At 44.3% G+C, this 22,509-nt stretch overlaps 2 protein-coding genes across 2 annotated transcripts in view; one reads left to right on the forward strand and one right to left on the reverse strand.

The window, feature by feature from the left end:
* Positions 1-8,309, reverse strand: part of Mblac2 (metallo-beta-lactamase domain containing 2) — a 35,656-nt gene extending 27,347 nt beyond the window's left edge. The window contains exon 1 of the mRNA XM_057789479.1: positions 7,459-8,309. Within this exon, the coding sequence (XP_057645462.1) occupies positions 7,459-7,912 (454 nt within the window). The 5' untranslated portion in view covers positions 7,913-8,309. The remainder of the gene's footprint in view (positions 1-7,458) is intronic.
* A 29-nt stretch (positions 8,310-8,338) lies between these two features.
* Polr3g (RNA polymerase III subunit G) overlaps positions 8,339-22,509 on the forward strand; it is a 46,266-nt gene continuing 32,095 nt past the window's right edge. Inside the window, exons 1-3 of the mRNA XM_057789480.1 lie at positions 8,339-8,555; positions 18,416-18,581; positions 22,103-22,232. Of these exons, the coding sequence (XP_057645463.1) occupies positions 18,465-18,581; positions 22,103-22,232 (247 nt within the window). The 5' untranslated portion in view covers positions 8,339-8,555; positions 18,416-18,464. The remainder of the gene's footprint in view (positions 8,556-18,415; positions 18,582-22,102; positions 22,233-22,509) is intronic.

Raw genomic sequence — 22,509 nt, forward strand, 5'->3', positions numbered from 1 at the left:
GAGTCCAGGTAGTTTATTTTAGGCTTTTAGGCATATTTAAGCATAGCACAATTTGGAATTTTTTTTTTCTGGTTTTAATGAACTCATTCCCCATGTGTACAATAAAGCTTAGGACATGACTACGTCAAAAATCTCTGTAAAGTACAAGTGACATTTTCCACAAAGACAGGTTGTGTAGATTAACTAAAGGAACAGGATCAAGACAAGGGTCTGAGGACAGGGCCACCGACAGAGACAAACAAGCTCAAGATAAAGGTCTGAGGAGGACTGCTATGGTCTCTGCCACACAGATAGTGTAAAGGTCACCAGGCAACATCCCTCCTGGCTGGGCAGAAAGCAGATTCTACACCTTTCTTTGAAGAGGCATCCCTGTGTGCTTAGCAGCCCTGGTTTCCCTGATGCTCATCTGTGAGCACAAGGACCTACTGCCTCCTCACTGTGCCTGAAGGAAAAGCCAGGGAACTGTAAGAAAGAGAAAGCCGGGGATGCTAGAAGGTGGGGGGGGGTCTCACTCAGGCTTCCCAGTGCTGCGACCCTTCAATACAGCTCCTCATCTTGTGCTGACCCCAACCATAAAATCATTTCATTGCTACTTCATAGTTATAATTTTGCTACTCTTATGAACTGTAATGTAAATATCTGATATGCAACCCCTGTGAGAGGGTTGTTCAACCCCCAAAGGAGTCAAGAAGTACTGCTATAAGGTATCAGGTGACCACACTCACACATACCACACACAAACCAAAACAAAGAAAGAAAGGAAAAAAAAAGACTGTATTTTTATATCCTATAAAGAATGATCAGCCGGGCAGTGGTGGTGCACGTTTTTAATCCCAGCACTCGGGAGACAGAGGCAGGCAGATCTCTGTGAGTTCAAGACCAACCTAGTCTACAAGAGCTAGTTCCATGACAGGCTCCAAAGCAACACAGAGAAACCCTGTCTCGAAAAACCAAAAAAAAAAAAAAAGAAAAGAAAAGAAAAGAAAAAGAGCAAAGTCCTCAATGAAACCAATTTCTGTGTATTTTAATCATAAAATTAATTTATAGAAATTAAAAGAAATGGGAAGAATTAGGGCAAAGACATTAGATCCCTTATAACTTTCTCCCTAGCTCCAACTTGGACAGGTTTTCTAATTAATTTGTACGCTTCCAAACTGGGAATAATAACAGTTGTTGCCTTACAGAATATTTTTTTTTTAAGATTTATTTGTTACGTATATAGTATTCTGCCTGCATGCATGCCTGCACACCAAAAGAGGGCCTTGGAGCCTTCTCACTTGAGGGCCCCCCCACCTATGATGACTCTAGCTTGTGTCAAGGTGACATAAAACTAGCCAATTCAAGTTGAATTGAAATGTAAATCACTTAACAAATGTACAGAAAGGAGCAATGGGAGGGAAGTTTTATGCTCAGAAGAACCAATGAAAGAATGGAGTCTACTCTAGTAATACCTAGGCGATCTCCAAAACGTCTTAACAAGAGGAAGACAACCACTGGGCAGAGCAGACACCAACCATGGCTAAGGCCTTGGTACCAAGCATCACATGCTCTGCCTCGTGGTTTAAGAAGACTTCCCACATGCTGAAAAGTCTCAGGTATGGTGTTTCATGGAAACCTCTTATGAGAACCAGTCACCTGGGAAACCCCTCTCAGTTCTCCTTCCACCCTCTTTCCCCATCTCTTGACGTCTCAATGTCCGTCCCCATTTTAGCATCCCCCAATTCTTTTTTTTTTTTTTTTTTTTTGGTTTTTCGAGACAGGGTTTCTCTGTGGTTTTGGAGCCTGTCCTGGAACTAGCTCTTGTAGACCAGGCTGGTCTCGAACTCACAGAGATTCGCCTGCCTCTGCCTCCCAAGTGCTGGGATTAAAGATGTGCGCCACCACCGCCCGGCCACCCCAACTCTTTTCTAATTGCAGGTTTTAATACAAAAAAATATACCGATATGTTAAATAAGATGTTTAGGACTTTAAAATGTAAGAGCCATTTCCCTGCCCTATTCTCTACTACCAGTATATCTCTCCAAGGTGATCACTTGATGGAACTTCAGCTCCTTCTTCTGACAGTTAGTGCTACAAAATATAGCTGTCTCAACTAATAACTATACTGCATTTTTCGAATTACCAATTTGATAATTCCAGTAATTTCATGCATATATTTCTATTGATTTAAAATTTATACTACTGATTGATTTCTACATCTTCAGCTTTTTATTCTCCACTGTAGCACACACGCATTTCTCATCTTTTCAGCACACAGCCATCCAAAAGAACTGTGGTCCGTCTATGCCCGTAAATGATCATCAGTGCATCCACTCTTCATCCACGCCAGCATCCTGAGACTTTGACTTCCTTTCCATTAGATTTATGCTATTGTATTCAGCGCCTTCCTCTCTCTTGGCTTCATCTCTTCCTTGTAAGGGGCATATCCCTGTGTGTTTCCTAAGTAACAGGATGTAGGAAATGCTTTTGTGAGCACTTCACTGATAGTGGGATGATGCAAAGTTCTAAGACGGGAATGATTACTACTCAAGAGCAAAATATCTGCTGTAAACCAGCTCTGATCCCATTATTTGGCCCTTGTATACACTTCTGGAAATCTGTTGGGCCTTCTTTGATGTCGATGTTCTGATTTTTTTCTATGTGCTTGGCTTAGATGTTTTATCCCTGAGCTGGGAACCCTGTGGGGTTTCTCTGTCTGAATGCACAGCTTAGACTATGGATTCTTCGGCATGTCTTTGGGTTGTTTCTGTGCTCTACTTCTTCCTCATCTGAATGAGCTGCCCCACACTCCCATGCTGGCCTTTCACACCGCTCCCTACTTACCTAGCCCTCCTTCCTCGCTTAGGTTCCATTTTATCTCTCTGCTTTTCGTACCTGTATCCTCCTCTTCTGCAGAGTGCACTGTTAGGCTTTAAATTCCCTGAACTCCTGTGGAACGTGTTTGTCGTCCACCTTTAAAGCAAAGCATCCTTTAGAAAACCTCTCTATTAGCTTTGCTTATTTTCAGACAATGTGCATGAAAACCCCACCACAGCTTCCCAGTGGGTCCATGCTAAGTGTTAAGATATTTGATCTTGCATTAGCATCCTTGGACAGATGATGGAGGAAGGCCATTGGTTAACTAATAAAGAAACTGCCTTGGCCCATTTATAGGCCAGCCCTTAGGTGGGTGGAGTAAACAGACAGAATGTTGGGAGAAAGAAGCCCAGTAAGGAGTCGCCATGATTCTCCCGCTCCAGACAGACACAGGTTAAGATCTTCCCTGGTAAGCCAACTCGTTGTGCTACACAGAATATTAGAAATGGGTTAGATCAATATGTAAGAGCTAGCCAATAAGAGACTGGAACTAATGGGCCAGGCAGTGATTAAAAGAATACAGTTTCCGTGTAATTATTTTGGGGCATAAGCCATGCGGGCGGCTGGGTGCCGGGGACGCAGCCCCGCCGCTCATATTACAACAGACAGAAACCTTGTCAGAAAGATTCTACTTGAGGCACTCATCTCTTAGTGAGAAGCTTCTTTCCTATCACCCTCACAGTATTTAGTCCAGCTTTCTCTTTACACTTTCAATGGCTTAAAGTGCCACACACCAATACCAGCAGGATTTACCATCAACTGGGATTAGCATAATCCCAGTTTCTAATCAGCATAGCTGATCTCCAGCAAAAATCTTAGCTAGGGCCTCAGGAAGCAGGCTTGACAGTAGAGCCATCAGGCCAGGGATGGCAGAGAGTCTCCAAATTGTCACCTTCCGTCTTTGAAGGAGCCAGATGTTCCAGATTCTAGTTAACAGGGGAATAGGAGGCTTGGCTCTCACTCACTGAGGAAAAATGTACACAGTACTCTCACCCGCTCGTTCCCTGTGCTCCATGTTGAACCCTGAGCTCAACTGTACTGAGCACTCCCCAGTTAAGAAACCCGTCTATTTCCTATCCCTGAAGAATAAACTAACCAAATGGAGGAAGGCATTCCTTTTAGATGGGGCTCTATGTTTTAAGAACCTCTTAAAGGCTCACAACCTATTTCACCCGTGTTAGTGTTCCCTTCATCCCCTTGAAGGTCCCAGGACTGATGTGAACTAAACTGGCTCTTGAGACAGAACTGTTCCCTCAGTCACACCTAACTCCCACCCTTGGCCAATGTAGCTCTTACTTCAAGTCACAGTTTCTTGATGGTACTGCTAGTTCCACGGAGGAGGCATGGAGGTCCTCGCAGGAACATTAAACAGACAGTTGTCCCTTCATTGCCACCCAGAAGGCCGGACCAGCTGTGGTTAATAGCCTGGTGACCTTTGTGTTACCTGTGGGGTCAGACCACACTGGATTCCCCCATCTTTATCTTTCCAGTTTCAGTCAATCTACAACACTCTCCTCCCCAGACCCTTATCACGAGCTTGTTTCTCTGGAACCTGTTTGCTCAGTTAACCCACAGAGCCTACCTTTAAGGAAAATGTCACTTGTACTTTACAAGAGTTTCGATGTGGTCATTTCTTAAGCTTTGTTGTGCACATGGAATTGAATTATCACCAGGAAACTTACCAAATTATGTTGTGCTTAAATATGCCTAAAATAAACTACTTCAGACCTTTGCAGTTTGAACCAACATTAGTTACTGAGTTTTGTTAAACAGAACTAACTGTCTTATCTCCCCCAGATGGAGATTCTGATGGCCTTGGTGGTCACAGAGACACCCACAGTTCTCGGAGGTCCCCAGAGGGAAACAAATTACAGGTCTGTTCACCCTGTTCTGGTAGATGCTGCTTTTGTTTTTAACTTATATAAATGACGTAAGTCTACCTGAAATCACTACTCTGAGGTAATTTATCTTTAAGCAAACTGTTTAGATAGGGATAAGGGGGACAAAGGGACAAAGGGAAAAATCACCTGAAACTGAATCACCGGAATATTGTGAAAAGTAGACCGTGATGTGTTCTAGTTTAAAAGGCCTGGGCTATATCTCAGATCTACTACTCTCCTCTTCTGCTAGTACGTGGAACTGCTTTCTGTCAAGGCTAATGCACAGGATGAGATAGCTATCCTCTCTGACCTTCACTTAGATGGTAATTTTCAGGTTAGAAACACAGAGCAGATTTATGCTTCTCTATGACAGCAAATCATCAATTCACTTAATGAAATATAAGTGATTTTGCCCACTTGTGTTCTAAGCAGAGCTGATCTGTTACAGCTGCCTGTGTGTGTGCAAATATATATGAATTTTTAATATAATTATCTTACATCTCCTTCCAGACATCTGGACTGTGTTAATACCCAGTCAGCAGCCCACATCCTTCAGAAGATAGGAAATTGATATTCCCGAGATGAGAGATCAGATGCTACTTGAGAGGACAAGACATCCATGTCTTAATGAGAAGCAACTTTCCACAACACCATCCTGTCGCCCTGAAGCAAGGCTCAAAGCACCACACACCAGTAGATTACAGTGCTTTTCCAGCTCCAAAAATGTCAGCATTTACCATCATCTGAGATTTGGGAGACCACAACAGCACAGTCCCAGGGTGTGACCAGTCTCGTTTGTCACACGCAGGATGTTCAGCCAGTCGCTCCTCAACAGTCTTGGAGAGAAAACTGCAAATGTGTGTGTGTGTCTGTGCACGCGTGTGTGAGAGGGGGCTCACACACACAGGCGTGCTCATGTGTCAAGCTGTGTGTGTGGTCGTCAGCCTGCTGGAACAGGTTCTCTCCTTCTTCCATGTGGGATCCACGGATCAAACTCAGGTCGGCAGCCTGGCAGAAAGGGTCTTTACCCACCAAGCCATCTCACTGGTTCCCCACCTCTCTTTTATCCTCAATTTCCTACTGCTCACAATAATAAAAAGTAAACAAAATATTTTTCTTTTAAACAATTTAATATATTTTAATATTAATGTATTTTTTTTCTTTTTGGTTTTTCAAGACAGTTTCTCTATGTAAAATTACATTATTTTTAATTTTTTGGTGGTTTTGAACTCCCGACCAGCCTCCCCAGTGCTGAGACTACAGGCTTGCCCCACTGATCATTCTTTCTGAATTCAATATGTAAAACAGGCTGTTCTGCCTGTTTCTCAGGTGCTGGGGTTATGCGCTGCCACACTTGGCTAAAGGAAATATTTTTTAGGCTGGGTGCCGGAATTCACTTTGACTACCCATCAAGTACTTGGAAATTGTACCAATGAAACCAACAATTTTTAAGAAGAAATATGGTAATAAAAATTACCTAATGTAGATGTATATTTTAAATCTCAAACTGTCTAAGTAGACTTCCCTCCAAAGCAGTTTTTAAAAAAGAAATCTTTAGAATTAAAATTCTAATGAAGGGACCTGTTAGTTGGGTGTCAGGGAATAAAATTTCATGCTTTTTAGTATTATATATTATATCCCGTGGGATAAATGCATTTCTGTAAAATATTTTATTATTTACATGTTTAGTTCTTAGTAAGCACCATTAGAATGCAACTGGGTTTGTTTTTATCCCAGAGGAGTGTGTAGGCAAGTAAAATGATTAGCACTGACAGAGTAACATCCATCATCTACTCACGATTATCATAATGTATCTCATGCATAGGATTTATGTGTATTGTTTGCTTTCCTGTGTTATGTCTTGGTTCAGGACCCAGCTTTGATCATGATTCTGCTCAGTGGACGCTAGGTGAGACATTTAATCGGGGGTCTCTGGCGTCACTTCACACGTGTTATGTGGATAAAATTAAAAAATAAATTCTAATAAGAAAATTAGCATAGCCCGTATTGCTGTTGTCACTAATTAGTCCAATTACGCAGTTCCTACGTGCAGAGAAGGGGTTCGGGCCCACTCTGTTTTGCTCCGGCCTATCAATTTCACAGCACTAGAGGATGAAGCCTGCATTAGCACACACGCTTGATCCACCGGAAACAACTCCCTTATTGATCTTTCCTAGGCCTTGCTCTCATGCAGACCAGATATTTGTCATAATTCTACTTTTGTACATTCATGCTCACTGTCAAGCCTTTCTTTCTTCTTGTGGGGCAATAATTCGGAAACAACCCCATCTGAAGGGTAAGAATGGAGGAAGTAACCACAGCTCTCTAGCTTTTTAAGCCTACAGGTGGGACCGCAGTCAGTCCTTGATGAGCACGCCAATGAAGCTGCAGTTCTCAAAGCACAGACCGTAACACTCTTCACAAGGTGCCATTCCTTAAAAGCCTACCCGCTACAAAAGCTGTTCCCGTGTTTGGGAAAGGAAAATCCCCAGTCACAAGTCTCTGCGGTGTTACTACTGTAGCGGACATAGGGAATGGACTGGATATGACGCCAGCTTTTAGAGAGACTGCTACACAGTTGCAGAGCGCTTTCACACAGCAAAGGGTGAGAGACACTGTTCCCGCACTATACCCCAAGGTGGCCACGGAGGTCTGCAACGTGCTGCACACGCTCCCCAAATCCCTCCCTCGGCGACAGCGCGCGCCCGCGGGGGCCCATTACCATCCTGCAGAATGAGGGTGGGTTGCACTGCTTGCACTCGGAACTGCCTGGCCCTCCAGCCAGGGCTGGGGGCCCGCACCACCTCGCTGTCAGAGAGCCAGGTCACGGTCTCAAAGTTGTCCCCGCGAGCCAGGGCCTCGGCTTCGGCGCGGTGCACGGCCACCTGGTCGAACTGGTAGAGACCGCCGGAGTGATCGAAGTGCACGTGGGTGGCCACGGCCAGCAGCGGCCGGCGCCCAGCATCCTCCTTAGCCCCGCAGTCCTGCAAGAGGCCGGAGGAGTAGAGGTACTCCGGGAGGCTGCGCAACCCCAGGCCCGTGTCGATCACCACGTCCTGCTCCGAGCCACGCACTAGCCAGATGTTGGCGCGGTTGCCTGACTCGTAGAAGCGTTCTTGAATCCAGAAGATGCCATCGCCCAGAGACTTGTGGGCGTACCACTCGAGCGCGGACATGCTGCTGCGCAGGGGTGCGGCCGGGAGAGGTGGGTGTGCCTCTCACGGGCAGTCCGGGACCCGGCGCTGCCGCAGTGAGCCGCGTACCACTCTCAGCTCCGGAGGAGGCGCGAGCGAGGGGCGGGGATGCGGAAGGGAGCGCGGATAGGACGCGGCGACGCTGTCCCCCGATCGTCCGGTGCGCAGGGCGCAAAGGCTGCAGCCCAGGCTGCCGCAGCTTCTGCAGCCGCAGCACCAAGGCAGTAACGCAGGTCGCTGCAGCGGGGCGGAGACAAGGGGCAACCCGGGCCTGCTCGGGGGTTCTACTGCAGAGGCTGGGGGTGATGCGTGGGAAGCGCCAGGACCGCCCCCACACCGGCAGTGGGCGCAGCTCACTCGCCGCCCGCCCGGGCTCAGAGCGAGGCTGAGCCAGTTGGAGACTGACTACGGCGCCTGCCAAGGGCTAAAAAGCTCCGAGCCGGGGGTGTGGCCTCACCGGGAGTGGGCGGGGCTCCTAGTGGGCTCGCAGAGCGCTGGGGCCGCGTGTGCTGCACCGTGCGTCCTGCTGGAGAAGTGGAATCCGTGGTTCTTGACTGGCCCGACCGCCCGCATCCCCGCCACCTCGGCTGCACAGCGTTCCCAAGCCTCGAGACTAAGTGAGCAGGTAATAGGAAGCTGTCCGGGATTGGGCTGGAGGTGAAGAGATAGAAGGGAGTTGATGAGGGCACGTGGAGAACGTGGTGGACCGGCAACCCGAGCCCAAATTTAGCAAACCTCTGGAGTGACTTGGGAGGGGAGCCTTACCTCTCCAAAGCATACTGCTGCCTTTCAAACCCTTTAACGTCTTAGTAGCCAGATCTCCAGTCTCCTCTTGGGGGTGTTCTCAGTGAAGTAGAAGAGTTTATGCTCTTGAGGATACTACAGAAGAATTTAGCAAATCAAGTGATCCTACTGATGGTTTGGCACTGGTTTGTCGGCAGATTGCTGCTAAGGGCATACCACTCCGCTTCTGTTTTCTTAACTGTTGGCACCCTTGATAATGAATGGGCCAAGAGGTTGTTGAAGGGATTCTTCTTTAAACAGGTCTAAATCCCCGTCAGGTTTTGCGCGGTTCTTTGCTCTTTGAAGAGAGCAGAGATAGCAAAACATAGCTAATGAAGGGTGGAGCACTTTGAAGCGACAGGAAAAGTGGATAATGACTGGGTGTGGCCTTGCCGACCACTGAAATCGCCCCCACTTTTAACATGAAGTCCTTGTGCTCTCCACCCCCCCCCCAAGCCCTGCTAGCTGCATTTATTTAGGGTTCAGAAACTCCCTTGAGAAGTTGACGAATCTTCAGAAAGTACAGACCCACAGGACAGCATTCTAAAGGATAATTAGGAAAATGCTTACTGTGGCATCTCCTGATACACTTTCCTGGAGGGAGGGTGTATTCTTCCTACACTCCTGGAGTCTCTGGTGGGAATGCGAGCAGGTTGCTGCCCCTTTGAGTATTTTGCTACTCTCATCTAAGTAGAAGTTATTCAGTTATGCAATTGGAACCATTCTTAGCACTAAATGATGCATGACGAACAGAAAGCTATATTTCATAAAAAGTCTGATTTGAGTTCTTAAGAATCTGAGGAAGTGCTGGGTGGTGGTGGTGCTCACCTTTAATCCCAGCACTCAAGAGAGACAGGCGGATCTCTGTGAGTTTAAGGCCAGCCTGGGCTACAAAGTGAATTCCAGGACTGGCTCCATAACTACTGAGAAACCCTGTCTCAAAAAGAGGAAGCTAATATTGGTATACAAATACTTGTAATATAAGGCAACATGCACGCAGAAATCGGATGCTACGAGGAGGGACTGTTGAATGACTGCAGCAGCCTTAAAGAAGACGTTGTCAGCAGAGAGGCACGGTGCCTCCTGTATTTGATGCTTCCCTGCAGACGGAAGCCACTAGGTAAAATAGTACAGCATCATTATTTGACCATGAGCTCAGCAATAATTCACCAGTAATTATTTGGCTTATGCCAGGCTGCAGTTCCCAACGGTTCTCTTTTTCTACTTTTCAGTATGACTTTGCTTCTCATCTTTGTTAGATTTACACATGGGTATTACCGAATGAGGCAGGACATCTTCAACTGGCCTTTCTGGCCTGTTTCTTGCTTTTATTCTGTACCACCTACCAGTCTCTTGACGGTCTGGCTAAGCTATATCTTGCCTGTTTCCCCTACTTGACTGAACTCCATCAGAGCAGGGGTGTTATTTATTCCCTCTGTATTCCAACGCAGAGAATGACTTGACATAGAGGGCTCTCAATGAAGACTCCAGTAACTGATGGAAGACCCTCCCAGTAACTGATGGAAGACCCTCCCTGGGGAGACACAAGAACCAAAAGTTACTTGGTGAGAGGCAGAAGTGTCCAAAGCTCTGTTGAAAGAAAACATCAGAATTGTAAAACTCTGCCTTCTCCTAAAATGACTAGAAAGCGGACTGAAAATCGGAACCTGAACTTCAGCAGTCTATGTTGGAGGGTCAGACGGGAGATGCTAAAGGCCCGAGCTAAAGCAGAAGTAAAAGAAGAGCAAGATCAGAGAACGCAGAGCTAGGAGTCTTCTGCTAGGGTAGCATAGGATACAGCCAGGGCGGAATGAGTCAGGCTCTTGACTAGAGCAAGTTGGGGGTCCTTCAAAGTTACTGTGGCCTGGTTTCCGTTGCCTGCCCTGGCTTCCAGCCATTTGGACATTTATTCATTTAGCTAAATGTGTAAGGCCGTGTACGACAACATGAGGACAGTACTTTTTTTTTAACTACTTATTTATTATGAATAGTGTTCTGCCTTCATGTATGCCTGCAGGCCAGCAGAGGGCACTAGATCTCATTACAGATAAGTGTGAGCCATCATGTGGTTGCTGGGAATTGAACTCAGGATCTCTAGAAGAGCAGCCAGTGCTCTTAACTACTGAGCCATCTCTCCAGCCCAAGGACAGTATGTTTAAGTCACAATCATGACTCGTGACAGTTTGGACCTAGGACGAACTGCAGAGATTAGTTTATACTCTTCCAGAAGATTGTATTTAGAGTTAATTAGGGTACACTTTCGATCTGACCTCCACAGGCACCTACAGTCATGTACACATACACACATGTAAAATAAAATCAGAAAATTCAGAACTTTTGGCAGTTACTAATTTCCCTCATTGATTCTACAGCTCTGGGATTAAAATGATTATCAATTAGTTTAGACACATGCTTTCAGAAATAAAATATAGATCGGACATGGAAAGGATTTCCTGAGAACTACTCCTGCTTTGGTAGGAATTGATTGAGACTATCAGATAACCTTTGAACTCTTCTATAAAATAGGAGATTTAATCTACTGTGATTCTTAGTTTAGCCAGGGCTGCATAGTGAGTGAGACTCTGGAGAGAGACAGAGAGAGAGAGAGAGAGAGAGAGAGAGAGAGAGAGAGAGAGAGAGAGAGAGAGAGAGAGAGAGATCACTTATAGTAAATATAGGTGCCAGAATATTTGAAATGAAGGGATGTTTTGAAGGAAGAACTGGGTGACTGAAGCTTTAATGCTCTCTGCTCAGTACCTTTCCAGAATGTTCAGTGCCAGTTGAGGAATTTACTGAGGTAAATTGGGCCATTCTAAACAGATTTGGATAATGGGGAAATAGAGAAAACAAAAACTCTTCATGTAAGAAGTTTGGAAGATGAAGCAGGAATATTAGAAAATCAAGACCTGCCAGGATGTAGAATGTGTTCAAGTCCAGTGTGCCTCAAAAATTATGTCTGTAAATTAACAAAAATTAAAAGGCCAGGGCTGAAGTTTAGTGGATGATTGCCATGTGTGAGAAGCCTGAGTTCAGTCCCTGGCATCAGAACAACATACTTTCCCCGAAAATGTCTGACAGGTGGAAAAAAGATAAGATCAATGTACTGGATAAATCAAGTAAAGGATTTCAGTGACTGATCCTAGACCTCACTTGTGAACTCCCCCTGGATACAGGGCAAGTGTACAGGACCTGTACCATGTCCGGATCGCCAAACCGAAGAGAACGGCACATAGGATGTCTAGTAATGGCCAGTATGTCTAGTAACAAAGGTGTCTCAAGAGCAAGGATTGGATTTCCACAGGTTACGTTTAGTGTTATGGTTTATACACAATGACGGCATGATAAAGATAGGAAGGTCGAGTCTGCAAAGCGTATTTTCTTGGCGAATATTCTATTAAACTGTGTTAGCTGAGATACTCTCTTGGAGTGAATATTCCAAACTGTTTCCAGGGCCCAACCCCCAAAATACTGGTTTATTAGGTTTGAGAACCAGTTGTTCCCCAGTAATCTGTTTTATGTCTCCCAGTTAATTCCTGTGATCGGGCGGGCTTGATTAACATTGCCTAGACTTGTTCTTAATCTTTAATTAGCGACATATTCTCAACTGGCCATGCCTGTGGGGCCCCTCCAGCTGTTCCATAGAGTAAAACTGTGAACCTCTTACTCAGTGGTTGCCTTACTTGAAATACCAGCTTTTTGTAAACTCAGCATGTTTGAGTGACTCAGCAATTGCAATGAGGCCGTTTGGATGGATTACCCCTCTTCTACAGCAGACAGACGGAACGAACTTCAGTGTTAAGATGAATTTCATGAACGGACTTTGTTTTTAAGGTAACTGGTGTATGAGAAAAATTAATTCCTACTAGAATTTCAATCAGCAAAAATGGAAAAATGATAAAAAAAAAAAGTATCATTCAAGTCAACAGCCCTCTAAAAAATTGCGTATCATCATTTTGTAATCTATAACGGAATAGTAGATCTAGACAATTTGGTGAAAGTGATAAGCGTCCTCTACTAAGCAAGACAGACCAATAGAACCGGGCGGTGGTGGCGCACACCTTTAATCCCAGCACTCGGGAGGCAGAGGCAGGCGGATCTCTGTGAGTTCTAGGCCAGTCTGGTCTACAAGAGCTAGTTCCAGGACAGGAACCAAAAAAGCTACGGAGGAACCCTGTCTCGAAAAATCCAAAAAAAAAAAAGACCAATAGTAACTCTCAGCCACCAGGAGAGCGATTAAATGTTTTGCTATGATATAATGAGAAAAACAGTATTTCTTAAATGTGCTGGCAACAAAAGTCAGTCCAAAATCTGAGTGAGCCTCTAATTTACCTGCTCATTGGAAATAGCGCTCAGAGTGATTCATTAAACTACATAGGTATGGGATCTTTCACACCCAGAATACGGGAAGCTGTTGCTAATTAGGCCCCGCTCAAGATGAGCTGCATCAGAACGCAAACATTTGCTTGTACCTTCGTGTTCTGGTGATGAGTGCTTTACAGGACAGCAACCTAGTCTTCTCCAGAAGTAAGTAGCAAGGAAAACAGAACAGGGAAAGCTTTACAACTGGAAGGAGATGTAAGAGACACATCGTTGCGATGCCATGTGAACAGAACTGTAAAGCCACTCGGGTAGTGGGTGAGGGGGTTTGGATGCTGATTACATAAAGCACGAGAGTGAGGAAGCGTGACAGTTCTGCGTGCGATAGTATGTGGGTTTAAAATTTTTAATTAGCTCATAAATTAGCGCCTTTCCTGATAGTATTTTCATACATACTGAGTTTTGCTTGGTCCTTCATCTTCTGCTCCCCGTCCCCATATTCTCCACTGCCTCTTCTCCCCCTTCCACCATTCCACGTGTGTTCTTCTGTCCCAACCTCTCCCTCAAGGCTTCCTTTCTTCTTCCTCGTGGGCCCCTTTGCAGTTTCCTGACCTCTGACTACTTACTGCCTCACAAATACACATAAACAGAAAATCAGAAGCCAGGATCTGCACATGAGACTATAAACAGTTTTGGTCTTTTCCATCCTGGGCTACCTCAAGTAATCTAAGTAATATACATTCCAGCAATATACATTTCCCTCAGATTTTATAGTTTTATGGTTGTGCATAAGGACTGCATTTTCATTACGTTCATTGTGGATGGGCAGCTAGACTGTTGATGGACGTCTAGTTCCATGTTGCTACTGTGAATAGACATGGAGTAGGCATGGATGTACAGGTATCTCTGGTCGTCCTTTGGGTGTATGCCTAGGAGGCTATGATTGGTGCATACTACAGATCTTTTTAATTCTTTTGAGAAACCGCCACACTGATTTCCACGATGGTTGCGTTGTATTTTTTTTCTCATGTAGCTCTCAGAGAATATGCATAATGAAGAGTTTTTAAATAACCCAAGTCACAGGACTGGGGGAACATGAAGAAGTGATTAGTCACATATTGGTAGCTCCTGAGACGGAATGTTCGGTAGGTACACGGGAGTCAGTGAAGCTGCCTGTCCCACCTGTGTATATGTGCATAGACTCGTGGAAGGCAATTGAACTCTGCAATGACGGTAGCAGACTTATATAGTCATTTCTTAATGTTCAGGCACTGATATAGGCAAATATCAAGTAGTAAAAGACATAGGTATAATGATGAATTTCGAAAACATATTATGTAAAATTGTCTCTGAAAATGTTCTCGGCTAGCTGGGTGGTGGTGGCGCACGCCTTTAATCCCAGCACTTGGGAGGCAGAGGCAGGCGGATCTCTGTGAGTTCGAGACCAGCCTGGTCTACAGAGCTAGTTCCAGGACAGGCTCCAAAACCACAGAGAAACCCTGTCTCGAAAAACAAAAAAAAACAAAAAAAAAAAAAAACAAAACAAAAAAAAATGTTCTCTGCTTCAGCCATTATAGTAAGTCCAAGACTGCTTGAGCAATTCACAAGAAAGAGGAAACTGTATTTCCCCACTGATTTGATTTTTCTGCATGTAACTACAGCCATAGACATATGAAATCATTAACTCTGACAGCTGCAGAGCCTTTAAGAAGCTGCAGTTATTTGATACTGCTTATTTCCTGTAAATGAATTAACAGGTTAGTCTGTGGCATCCCGTGTTCCAGATGTGTGGCAGGTCATAATCATTACATTATTGCTGCTTGAGAACTAAAGTCACTGAGTGTAATTAATATAATTTCAAACCTCAGAGGTGGGGCTTCTGGACATGCGCAGCTATGTTTTAACTGAACTGCTGAGCAGGTATCCCCTGGAGCATCTTCCCAGTATCCTCAACATATCCTGTGTGTTGTAGTCATCTGGTCAGGTTTTCAGACCACTCTTGCCAAATCATCACGACAAGTAATCTTGATTAAGGGTTTCCGTGATTCACAACCTTTGACACGCATCAGAACTAACTTGAGTCCGTCTTAGGATACAAATTTAAGCCACACACTGAAGCCAGCCCCTAGAGCTGTGACCACTCCCTCTCGTTCCTCTCCTCTCTCCTTCCTCCTCACTTTGCATTTTCAGCGCTTACCTGATTGAGGCTGCTGTCACCTGCACTATTGAGAAATTACTGCTCCAGGTGTCTCGGCTCCCCAGGTCATTAGACAATGACTGCAGGGGTTGAATTCTTTTTATGTTGACCCCATGATAAAGGAAGTTTAGATTTCCAGGCGTTTCAGCCAGGCTATTATATTATATTCAGACAATACGAAGAAGTAGCTAGCACCTTGTTTATTTTTGGAGACCTTCCCTTATCATTAATGTCACAAAGCCAAGAGGACTAGCGTTAGTAGTCTTGGCATCCCGGCAGGAGACCTGGTTTGGAAGAGCATCTGTGTGAAACACTGTTGGCCACGTGATCGTGAGAAAGGTAACTGTTAGGCAAGCAGAAGTGAAAGTCCCTCCGGTGTTCTGTGGTTAAGAGGTCAGACCACTCTCCTGGGCACCATTGCACCAGCCGTGGGAGTGGCAGGAGTGTGCACTTTCATTCTCACCGCAGTTCACCGTGGAATCCCACAGAAAGAGCCAACCCAGTTCTCACGCTTTAGAGCAGGGCTCCTTAAACTTCTGCCACTCATTGACTCCTGTTTACCTGAGAAATTTTATGCAACCTCAGGTATATATGAATGTGAACATATGTATACATATTACACACTTATTGATAACCATGAATTCATACAACCCCGGATATACAGATATGCAAACATATGTATACATATTACACACCTACTGGTAATCTTAAATTCATACAACCCTGGGTATATAGGTATGCAAACATATGTATACATACTACACACCTACTGGTAATCTTAAATTCATGCAACCCTGGGTATATAGGTATGCAAACATATGTATACATATTACACACCTACTGAAAATCATGAATTCATACAACCCTAGGTATATATGCATACATAGTACACACCTACTGGTAATCTTAAATTCATGCAACCCCGGGTATATAGGTATGAAAATATATGTATATATATTACACACTTATGGTAATCATAAATTCATTTTGAAACACTTACTTGGCATGCACATATTTTCACCATTCAGTACGAAAGCAAACATGACTACTACTCAGCCAGACGTGGTTGTGAGAAGAAGTAAATCCTGCTGAGCGTTTGATATTGTGGGATGTAAAGCATCTCCTGAGATTTTCAGAGTTTCTCTGAATTTTATGATCATCAGTGCTGGAAAAGTGTTTCACACAAGGAAAACAAACTGGCAGAAATGTCTGGGAGCCTTTTCTGGAATTATTGGAATTTCTGTCCTAGAACCAGTAAGCAAGTTTTTATGACGCTCGAGTCAGCAATTCAAATCCCGGTTTTTAAAGTCAAATTTTGTGTTTTGTGATACATGCTGAAGAATGACTAGGAAACAGTGGAAGTCTTTGTAAAATATTGAAGGTCTTTGCTTCTATTATGTCTCTATAAAAGCAGAAGGCTCGCTGAAGTTTACAGCACACAGGAGCTCTGAGTCTGAGCTGCGGTGTCTCAGGCAGTGACTGCCTGCCTTGTGTGATGTGAGGACCTGCACGCTGCCACGTGTGTGTGTGTTTCCTTTAGTGCCAAGGCTGAAGTGACACCAGGTGAGGGCTCATTACAGAGTACATTTTCAATAAATTTTTGGTTGTTGCTCATTCCGAAACTTTTATTATTGCCAAGTTTTTTAGACACACACAGTTCCACAACCCAATAAAGGGCCACAAGCCACAGTTTAGGAATCAGGCTTTTGCATACTAGTGATACATGTTGTAACCTCAGTGCCTGGGAATGGGGCTTACAGACCAGCCAGTCTCAAGCTCCAAGTTCTGTGAGAAATCTTGTCTCAGATAAGGTAGAGAAGCAGCTAAGTAAGATGTCCAGCGTGATGGTGATGTCAGCCTCCCCCTGCGCACATGTCTGCGTGGGAGAATGAACCCCTCCCACACACGTTTACACGCACATACTTCCCCTCCATCTTCTCCTCCTTCTCTTCCATCTCTTTGTCTGTCCTGTTATCAAACTGTAGAGAGATGGAGGGAACCTTACAGTTAACTGAGTATTTCCACCATCCCAAAGAAGACCCAGGGCCAGCCCTGTCCTGTGGACTTGAGTGAAGTTTAGTCTTCCTCTCTACACAGTGATGAACATGTGAACAGTTCCCCCATCTTACTCACTTGCTCCTATACACATTTCTTTTTAATAAAATTCTTTTTCGTGCAATATATTGTAATGACACTTTTCCCTTCCTCCAGCTCCTACTAGATCCTTTCCACACACCAACTCCATGCCCTTTCTTTATCTCTATTTCAAGACAGGGTTTCACGACGTAGCACGGGCTGTCTTGGAACTCTGTAGGCCAAGCGGGCCTGGAACTCACAGAGGTCTGTCTGCCAGACTCTGTCCCCCAAGTGATGGGATTAAAGGCTGCGCCGCCACCACCCTGGTTCTCTCCCACTCAATCTCTTTCTTTAAAAAAAAAAAAAAAAATAAAAGCAAAGACCAAGAAACACACAAAACCCTTCACAAAAACAGACACCAAATATACAAGCAGAAGACCAAACAAAACTTCACAAATCAACATGAAACAAAAATTCTAAAAAGAAAAAACTTAAAGGTTTGAGCTCATTTTGTGCAGCTACTTCTGGGCATGGGGGGGGCGTTAATGTATCCAGTGAGACTCCACTGGAGAAAACTAATTTTTCCTTTGCAAACATGTATCAAATGTATTTTGTCAGTGGCTTCTTGGTTAGGGGTGGGGGCTGTATCTACTTGATTTCTTTGTTGTCTTTGTGTCTATGTCCCTCTCTCCTGATGGAACCCTATCTAGTCTGAGCCTGTATAAGCCCTGTGTGCGCTGCTACTGTCTCTGAGTTCATATTTGCATGAGTCCTATTGCGCGTGAAAGAGAGTTTTTCTTTGGAGTCATCCATCCCCGTGGCCTCTTCTAATTTCTAATCTTCTGTTCGTTTTGCTGCCTCCTCTTCTGCATAGACTCTTGCACCCAGTTAAAAAGTACTTTGAGAGGCAGGCAGTGGTGGCGCACGCCTTTGATTCCAGCACTCGGGAGGCAGAGACAGGTGGATCTCTGTGAGTTCGAGGCCAGCCTGGTCTTCAAGAGCTAGTTTCAGGAAAGGCTCCAAAAGCTACAGAGAAATCCTGTCTGCTTTAAAGTGCTTCTTTTCTTTGATGTGTGATTCAGTAAATCTCACCGTTTAACCCTGTCTTTCAGGGTTTGTCCACCCTTCTATTTGCCCACACGTCTGCTGTAATCAGTTCTGATGGCTGGTAATAAAGGAAGAGGACGAGCTGCCTATACCTTTAATATTGAGGCTGTTGGCTTCAGCAGAGGGGATAAGTTGCCTGATGTCGTATTGAAGCCACCACCACTGTTTCCTGTAAGTGTAACAACAGCTTACTTTTCACAATGTATTTTTGCATATTTTAGGGGTTTAGGGCTTGAATACATACTACTGTTATGATATCCTCGTGTCTAAGAATAAAAGACTATGTTGCATCTACCTTGTACTCAGACAACCAGTTATTCTTAGAACCTGTCCGAGTTTTCAGACTGATTTTTTTAAAATACAGAAAGCAAAACTATATATACCTTTCCATAAAAACAATGAGTACAGTGTGAACTAAGAATTATTCTACTGTGTTATTAATATATTCTAATTGCTAAAATAATATTTTAAGTAGTTTTATGATGTGCACAATGATTTTCTTCATATTTTGTATTTGTAGAAAACAATTTTGCCCCTTATTATACCACTTTTGTCTCATTCAAGTTTATTGCTGTTGTATCTTTGCTTTTTTGCAGTCTCTTTGGATTTTGCTACTTTCTCAGAACAGAAACATTTCTACTACTTTAGGGATTGCTTCTAAATTTAACAACATAAACTGGGCGGCAGTGGTGGTGCACACCTTTAATCCCAGCACTCGGGAGGCTGTGAGTTCGAGGCCAGCCTGGTCTATAAGAGCTCGTTCCAGGACAGCCTCTAAAGCTACAGAGAAACCCTGTCTCGAAAACAAAAACAAAACAAACAAACAACATAATGGCTGATGTTTTGATTGAAAGCAGTGGCTTACATTTTCAGATGTGTGTGTGCTGCTGCTCAAAGCAGACCAACCAGAGATGCTCTTAGTCATTCCCTGCATTAACCTTTCCTGTTTTAGATGGAGAAGTCCTTTCTTGAAGGACTTATGGTGTAGAGAACCCTGGATAGGTGGATCCTTGTTCTAGACACTCACAGAAACAGATACATTTTAAAAATAATATTAAATATTTTAGATTTTTGAGAATCGTATGCATGAATACTGTACTTGAGTCATTTTCATTCCTCCAGCTCCTCCCATATTCTCCTAATTCCCTCTCAAATTCATTACTCTGCTGTAAATATTGTTGTTACACATATACACTTTCTGTGCACAATAATGTATATATAACATGTTTACATACACACACAGCCTACTGGATTCATTTAGTATTGCTTGTATGTACATGTGTTAGGACTGACTACTAGATATTAGATAACCTAGTAGAAGCCTTGTTCTTGGAGAAAACTGGTTTTCCCTCTCTCTGCAGCGATTGGAGACTATAGCTCTTTATCTAGAGCTGGGGATGGCCAGCTTTGGAATTCCCCCACCCACCTTGGCGTGTCAGCGGCTGTTGACATTGTGCCGAGCTGTCTTGATCCACCATACTGCTGAGATTTCAGGGATTCGACTTCTGCCCTCTCTGGAAGACACTGTCTTGCATCCCATGATCTAACTGGCTCTTGCATTGGTCCCCTCACTCAGTGTGATGTCCTCTGAGGCTAGACGCAGAGTTTGTGGTTTTGGTGTACCAGATGGGCACCTGTGGTCTCTCACGCTGCATTCTGACCAGCGGTGGATCGTTGTAAGCACCTCTGTGTGCTGCAGAGAGGAGCTTCTGTGCGAAGAGCTACATGCACTTGTGGGTGTCAGGATTTTTGTATTTAGAATACAGTTACAACTTATATTAGTCAAGGGAACTGACTGTAGTAGGTTTTCTCTAGGGTCTGGGACCTCTTCAGCCTTGAGTAGTTGGCTAGGTTTGCAGTGTCGGGGATAAATTTCCTTCTGCCGAATGGCCTTACGTCCAGTTGGACAGGTGTTAGTCAGCCCCAAGTTAGCAGTGCCACTACTGTAGCATTGAGGATATCCTGCTGCCGGGCCACTCGTTGTTGTTCATGTTGTTCATCTGGGTAGGACTGCTGATTGCCGTTCTCCTTTGCCGGTTCTCATGGCACCCTCCGGCACCACAGGAGCAAATCCTCGGACAGGGGCTTCCAGGTGGTGTGCTGATTGCCGTTCTCCTTTGCCGGTTCTCAGGGCACCCTCCGGTACCACAGGAGCAAATCCTCGGACAGGGGCTTCCAGGTGGTGTGCTGATTGCCGTTCTCCTTTGCCGGTTCTCATGGCACCCTCCGGTACCACAGGAGCAAATCCTCGGACAGGGGCTTCCAGGTGGTATCCTCAGCACCTTAAAGTTCTGGGAAGCAATGAAGGCAGTGGCAGTAGCCTATGCTGTTTTGAGAGCGTCTTGGACACCCCGACCAGTGACTCAAAGAAGCTAACCCACACCTGACACTGGGTCTTTTTAGTCCATGGCTCTTGTGGGGAATGTTTTTGTCCTGCATACTGTAACTCGTACACACACACTCATAAATAATGGTTCCTTGTGGCTTTTCCCAGCATCCTTAGTGTCATTTATCTCTCCCTTCCCCCCTCCCTCTATTGCACCCTCTCTTCTCCTCCTTAGGTGAAGGAACACCTTCCCACTTTATAGCACCTGTGTCCTGTTATGCTTTTTGCTCTTCATATTTTATTTTTAATACTTAACATAGCTTGAAAGCAGAGAAAAGTGTCATCTCAGGTGTAGGCCTAATACCAGTACAGTGACTAACTTCAAAATAAGGCTACTGGGTGTGAGACTAACGCTAAGCACTGGGAAAGTTAGCATATGGCATCATTTTCTTCTGGCCAGAAGGCTGTGCCTGCCCTTGCCTTCCTCATGTCCCAGCCTTTCCTCATCACTATCTTTCTCAAGTCCCAACTGGGCTGGACCCCTTCCCCTCTGGAATCCCAATCTGTAACAATCTATTTTCTTTGCTTCAATAGCTGATTGATTTTGTCCGTATCTCTGTCCAACTACGACTTCCCCAAGAAGCTGTGCCTGCTCACCCTGTTCAGATTAGCCATGCCCCGTGTCATGTCCTCTGCCCTTTGTGTATTTGTTTTTATGGTCTGAAATTTATTGTACCTCTTGTGTATTTGTGTGTTCCTTCCTCAGGATGTAAGTTCTGTTGTCTAGTATACAGTAGTTGCCCAAGAAATAGTTTTATAAGCCTGAATAGATTCAGAATCCATCTTTGGAGACATACTGTATCTTTATCCTCTCAGATCGTATGCATCTTTACCATGTATGCTAGGGGCCACTTCATAATGAATGTATACATATGATCATATTTTCACACCAGCACATGCATGGAAATATTGAATGTGCAGAATCTTTCTCCTACCTCTGAAATAAAAGTAAAGTAGGAAATGTGCTAAAAAGTTAGATCATAGAAGTTCAACGTCTTTATTATTTTATTTTCTTTAAAATGAGACAGAAGTTTACATTGTACCCTGTGCTGTCCTGGGACTCACTCTGTAGCCCAGGCTGCCCTTGAGTTGGAAGCAGTATTCTGCCCTAGCCTCCCAAGTGCCAAGATTACCAGAGTGACCAACCCCACCTGGCTAGACGCTCATCAGTTTTTGAGTTAATGGTAAAGTCTAGCGCTCATGGAGCGTAGTCTTTCAAGAAGAGCAACATTATCTAGAATGTGGATGAAAGAAATACTAAAATTCTTAGTTTATTTAAATAGGCTTTGTCTCCTAATTTAAATAGGACACAGATTACAAGCCAGTGCCCCTGAAAACAGGAGAGGATGAAGATTACATGCTGGCCTTGAAGCAGGAGTTGAGAGAAACCGTGAAACGAATGCCTTATTTTATTGAAGCCCCTGAAGAAAAGCAAGGTACGTATTGGGCTCTTCATGAGGCCATTTGCTGCTAATAGATGACACCTAATTAAAAATTGACTTAACAGAGATCTCAGAAAGGACATACATTTGTATCTTACTGTATTTTCCTCTTTCACGCGTTTCTCTTTGCAAACTTGTTCATAATACTCTGTCTTTCCTTTATAATGCAATATCAGCCTTTTACAACGTTAGCAGTCTTAGACAATATGGCCTAATGGGTTATGTTATTCCATTATGTGGATAAAACACTAATTATCACTATTTCCTGCTG

Source organism: Chionomys nivalis, chromosome 15 (genome assembly GCF_950005125.1).
Source record: "Chionomys nivalis chromosome 15, mChiNiv1.1, whole genome shotgun sequence".
Taxonomy (NCBI): Eukaryota; Metazoa; Chordata; class Mammalia; order Rodentia; family Cricetidae; genus Chionomys; species Chionomys nivalis.